At 38.7% G+C, this 5,588-nt stretch overlaps 1 protein-coding gene across 2 annotated transcripts in view; it reads left to right on the top strand.

The window, feature by feature from the left end:
- Positions 1-3,348, top strand: part of LOC116700524 (flotillin-2a) — an 18,707-nt gene extending 15,359 nt beyond the window's left edge. For both annotated transcript variants that reach the window (XM_032533810.1, XM_032533811.1), the window contains exon 11: positions 269-3,348. In XM_032533810.1, coding sequence (XP_032389701.1) covers positions 269-319 — 51 coding nt within the window. In that variant the 3' untranslated portion in view covers positions 320-3,348. The remainder of the gene's footprint in view (positions 1-268) is intronic.
- The last annotated feature ends 2,240 nt before the right edge of the window (positions 3,349-5,588 follow it).

Raw genomic sequence — 5,588 nt, 5'->3', positions numbered from 1 at the left:
TGTAATGACAATAAAGTTGAATCTTTATCTTTAATAGAAAACTGTTTGCCATCGCATGATGGGCATTGAAGGTTTAATTCAACTGTTTGGCTGCTATGTCCAATTGGTTTAATATTACATATTGCATTCCAAAGTGGGAAATTGCTGTGATGGAGACATAAGATCTACAGCTGTAGCTTCTGAATGTGTGACAGCTCTGTAAGCTAGGCCCTTATATTTGTCACTGTCTGTTAAAAGCAGCCCATGCTTCCGCCCTGTGACCCCACAGATCCCTCTGTTCCAGAAGATGATCAGCCCACAGTGCCAAGCAGCCGTCTGATGCACCAGGCCAGAGACTCTGATCCTTCAACATTTATCTGCCTCAAGCATGAAGAGAGTTTTTTCAGCCTCCGGCCCCTTATGCAACTGCCTTTGACCAGAAACACTTGACACCAAACAAGAGTTATTTTTTTTTTTTAATATTTTTACAAGGTTTTTAATTTTCTAAAGGAAAAAAGCTGGGGCCTTACTTCTAAAGGACCAGCCTTTATGTATTTTCGTTTGGATTTAGTTTTAGACACATTGATCACGCTGCACTAGTCAGCCAGGATTATATGCTGCCATCCGGTCCAGGTCTATAAATCAGTCAGAGTTGGTCCACTTTGAATGTGGTGGTGTTCAACATTATTTCAGGCAGAAAAACACCTCAGTCTTCAATAGTTGGAGCTGGAAAGAGTCCAAAAAACGAAGGCCAATTTTGATTAGATCTGCCTCAAATTTGGGGTGCACCACTTCCCTGTCAGGTGTTCTGGCTTCTCTGAGTGTCCATCCTCGGCCTCGTCATCCTCAAACGGAGGCCAGTTAGTGAAGTAACTCGCAGTAGCCTGAGCCCGGTGTGAGATGGGCAGCTTTCATTTCCTCGTCGCTTTTAAAACTCCTTTTTCATTTTATTTTTTATCGATTAATTAACTCAGAGAACATTTGATGGATTACCAAACCTACGGCTGACCAGATCTTAACCCACTGTGATTGTAAAATGTACACTATATTACAATATCAGTAATATTTGAATCACTTGTATGATAATTCTTACCTCGCGGTATACTGTCATGTTGCCTGTCTTCTCGTTCTGACGTGCAGTGCCTGTTTACCACTCAAGTGCCCAAACCTTAGGACGCTGGTTTTGGATTTAGTTGGATTCATGTCAGAGTTTGTCACTGTGTTTATAGATGGATGATGTTTTAATATTGTTCCCTGTTCTCATAACTTCTGCTTATACTAACAACGGTGTTTACGCTTCACTTTTGTCCCGTGTTTTAGCACATGGGCAGCTATAAAATGCTAAGCTAGCGCATAACACAAAGCCATACTTGGAGAAGATTAGCCTTAAAAGATACCCTAAATATTTCTTTTTTAGACGGTTTTAGTCATTTTGTTACTCTTCTCTCTCTCGTTCCTCCTCCTGAGATGAGCTGTTATAGTCCTCCTCCTACGCAGGTGTGGTAACATGTCTCTCCGATATCGTTTTGTAACGCTACCTTTTGCAGACTGTGTACACATTGTTTTTTTTTTTGTTTTTTTTAAGAGTTGCTCCTCACCTCTGCGGGCTGAAAGTTGCCGCTGTGTTGTTTATCTGACCCCAGCCAGTCTGTGATGACAAAGCAAGTTCAGGGTTCCAGTCAGTCGGTCCGGACTTGGTTAAGTTGGAAGATGAGGATGTGATCGCGTGGTGTTCGTGTGACGGCTCCTGAGTTTGGTCAGTTTAATGTCGAACAGTTGGACCAATGACGTTTCTGCTGCAGCCTGGAAATCAAAGGGACGGATACTCTCTTTATTTCTTCTTTTTTCTTCTTTTTTGTTGCTCTGGTTGATTTAGGTCAATCTAATTCATACATGTAGACTGTGACAATCATTTAACCGTTGGGAGCCAGGTGACTAACGTCCATAGTGATGGTTGATGTTAAGACCCGGTGTTGAGACAGGTTTCCACCTCTAGATGGCAGTACCAACACATTCCAGCCCATCATCCAACCAGTCACATTATGAATTATCATTAACCACTTTACAGAGTCTGTGAACTTTTTTTTTTTTTTTTTGTCACTGACTGTTACAAAGTTATCATAGTCGCACCATTTTCTTTATTTTCTGTGAATGAACATAAGGCTTGAGGTTTGTTTTGGTCTGAGCAAATGTCATCTTGTTGCAATTTCTTCCCCAAATGTGTTTCTATTATTCGACTATTTTACCCACTGTAAATGTTGGTGAAAATGCTGCCTTGCTTGCCTCAGATACAATAATGTTATGACGCTATTGTTTAATGGCCAGTGTGTGATTGGCAGCATCTAATATCAGTCATTAGCCATTCACACCTGACAAACATCACCTGATGATGTATACACTGTCTCGTTATCAAAAAGTCTTCAGTGTGGGATTTTAAATCTGCTGCACAACGAGAGGTGATTGGGAGTTTTCTTTATCGTAATGCAAAAACACTGAAATGCAAATCTACCCACTTAATGTATTTTCTAAATACATTTAAGATGGGAACTTGACCAGTTGCAGAATGGTATGACAATTCAAAAAGTTCTGCATTTGAGATGAAACGACCGAGGCTGTCCAGACTGGGCGAAGGTTAAAACAATCGAAATAAAATAGATAACAACTTAGCATTTTACTTTGTATTTCTCTTTTTTATTATTTAGAAAAGTAGATGTTTCTTTGCTCGCTGCCTTTGTCGTATAATGAGGTCATTTATACCTAAATGTGCAATTTGACTATTAATCATACACAAGGAAGTATGGGATATTCTGTCATGAATTTACTGTAAAACAGACTGATTTGTAGAATATGTAAAAACACTACACATATGTAGTGTTCCGCTGTCAGTTTTCCTCTTTCTACCTTTCCTGTTTCTGTTTCTGTGCTTTACATTATTCTGTACTGCAAATGTTCAAAGCAATACACAGATCAGTACATGACAAATAGAAATGTAGCGTTGGGAAGCATTCGACAGCTTTTCCTTTGGAATCTAGACCTCGTGAACGTCTTTTTAAATTCCTTATTTTGGCCGTTCTATTGTGTGCCAAGATTAATTTGATGTGCATTGTCTAAAAATAGATGTGTGGCATTCTAGAGGAGAATGTGACCAAACACGTCACACCTACGCCTTAACTCTCGTCTTCACCTGAAGCATCTGTCGTCTCTCATGGACATAATCTGGGATCTCTATTAAAATGATATTGCGGATTTATTTTGTGGCTTCTCATATTCCACTGGCCTTTGGATCACTGATCCAGCATGGCATGTCAAGCATCTGTTCATGTTCTTCTGTGTTGTGTGCAGCCCTACAATAAATGTTATACCACTTCCTGTTGGCCTCGCTGTCTGTCTGTTACAGAATATTAAATCTGGAAGGCTTGACCTGGCATCTGAGGAGAAAACTATCCCAAAGTTCTGAATATTGTTTATGAAAAATGAACATATAGGTAGCGCTGAAAAGCTTTGGGTGAGCAGGAGCAAATGAGTCCTCCAATTAGCTGGACTTCCTCATTATCAGAGGTCAGACACAGTGCTAAAAACAAAATGTTATCCTTATTTAATGAGTATGACTTAACAAATATTATGCATGGTTTGGGTATGTATGGACATATTTACCGACCCATTAAGCGATCTGGTCTCTGGGAGCTGCCTAGAAAAGAGCTTTTCTAATAAACGTGACATCATTTTAAGAAAGAAAGTGAACTCTCTCAACAGTCGATAATGTTCAGGGTTAGTCCCTTCCATACTGTATCTACATTTTTTTTTTTCAATATATGAAATTAAATATGATTTTAGTGGTATTGTTAAGTTTACTTTTTAAAAAGAAACGGAAATATAATTCTATTGAGATAAAATTATGCCAAAATCAATTTAAAAATGTGCAGCTCTCTTTGGGTTTTTAACGGTCTCATAGACCTTACTGGTCCCCTAATACTGTATCTGAAGTCTCTTTTATATAGACCTTAGTGGTCCCAATACTGTATCTGAAGTCTCTTTTTATAGACCTTAGTGGTCCCCTATACTGTATCGGAAGTCTCTTTTTATATACCTTAGTGGTCCCTAATACTGTATCTGAAGCTCTTTTATATAGACCTTAGTGGTCCCTAATACTGTATCTGAAGTCCTTTTATATAGACCTTAGTGGTCCCTAATACTGTATCTGAAGTCTCTTTATATAGACCTTAGTGGTCCTAATACTGTATCTGAAGTCTCTTATATAGACCTTAGTGGTCCCTAATACTGTATCTGAAGTCTCTTTTATATAACCTTAGTGTTCCCTAAAACTGTATCTGATCGTCTTTTATATAGACCTTAGTGGTCCCTAATACTGTATTCTGAATTCTCTTATATAGACCTTAGTGGTCCCTAATACTGGAGGAGCAAAATTCCAGATTTGGAATTCATATAAGAAAAATGCTATATGCTGTAATGTAATGCTATTTTTGATGGTGGCATATGTGGTTAATTTTCTCATTTCTTTACTGATATCTTGTTTTTTTTTTCCTTTTCCTTTGAGGTGGATTTAATCGATAAGAACATATGATATGCATATACTGTATAAGCTTTTACTTTGGCCTAATCCTTCAGTCACTGTTTACTGTTTGGGTTTACATTGTGATATGTATATAATTATTGTGTATGCATTATGTCTGCAACAAGTTACGATGGGGGGGGGGCGCAAAACCAATTCCTGCTTAGGACCCCCAAAAGTATGTATTTCCTCATATTACATTAACAACGTGACATCAATATTCTTCCATCGTGCCCCGTGACTGTGCTTACATGTTGATTGCGTATTGTTATGTATTTCAATAACTTTAACAGTTGTTAATAGCATTTCATGATGATTAGCTGTAGCTGGAAAGATGCCACTTCACCTCCTGGGTGCTGCCAGGTGCCCTTGAGCAAGAAACCGTACCCCCCCCCCCCCCCCCCCCCCCCCCCCCTTGACATCATGAATAGGTCTGAGCGTGTGTGGTGTGTGTGGTGTGCGTGTAGTGTGTGTGTATTTCAGGCCTGTGTGTAGTGATTACTAACAAAGTGTAAATTGTAATTTCCCCACTGGGGGATCAATACACAGCATAAATTATTTAAATTATTATTAACATTGTGATTAATCTACGTCTAGGTCCCTAATGCTGCTCTGCAATCACTGATGTGTGCAAGTTGCTTTGCATGGCTACACTTATGGAATAGTGGATATTGATTATTGTTGGGCTGCTTCCACCTTCTTGAGAGGGCAGACTTTGTTGCCATTGTTGTCATTTTGGCATCTTACTGTTTCTTCTTTATGTTTCTTACTCAGTCACTTTATCAGTTGTGGAGCATCTTGCAGTTTAGAAATGAACTGGCTTGTTAACACTCAGATATGCTGAATAATGTGTGTAGTCCGTATGAATAGGAAACTCAAAAATGAACCCTTGTGTTGTCCATCTTGAGTCAAAAAAAAGGACAGAAATTGGACATTTTTGACTTTTTCAGGCCTTTTTTTTACTACCACCACCTTACTAGTTCTACTACTTTTTGAAATTCATGGTCAATAACCCTCATTTATATAGAATTATATCTAA

This window comes from Etheostoma spectabile, chromosome 13, assembly GCF_008692095.1.
Source record: "Etheostoma spectabile isolate EspeVRDwgs_2016 chromosome 13, UIUC_Espe_1.0, whole genome shotgun sequence".
Lineage (NCBI taxonomy): Eukaryota > Metazoa > Chordata > Actinopteri > Perciformes > Percidae > Etheostoma > Etheostoma spectabile.
Note: the sequence above shows the minus strand (reverse complement) of the source record. Positions and strands in the feature narration are given on the sequence as shown.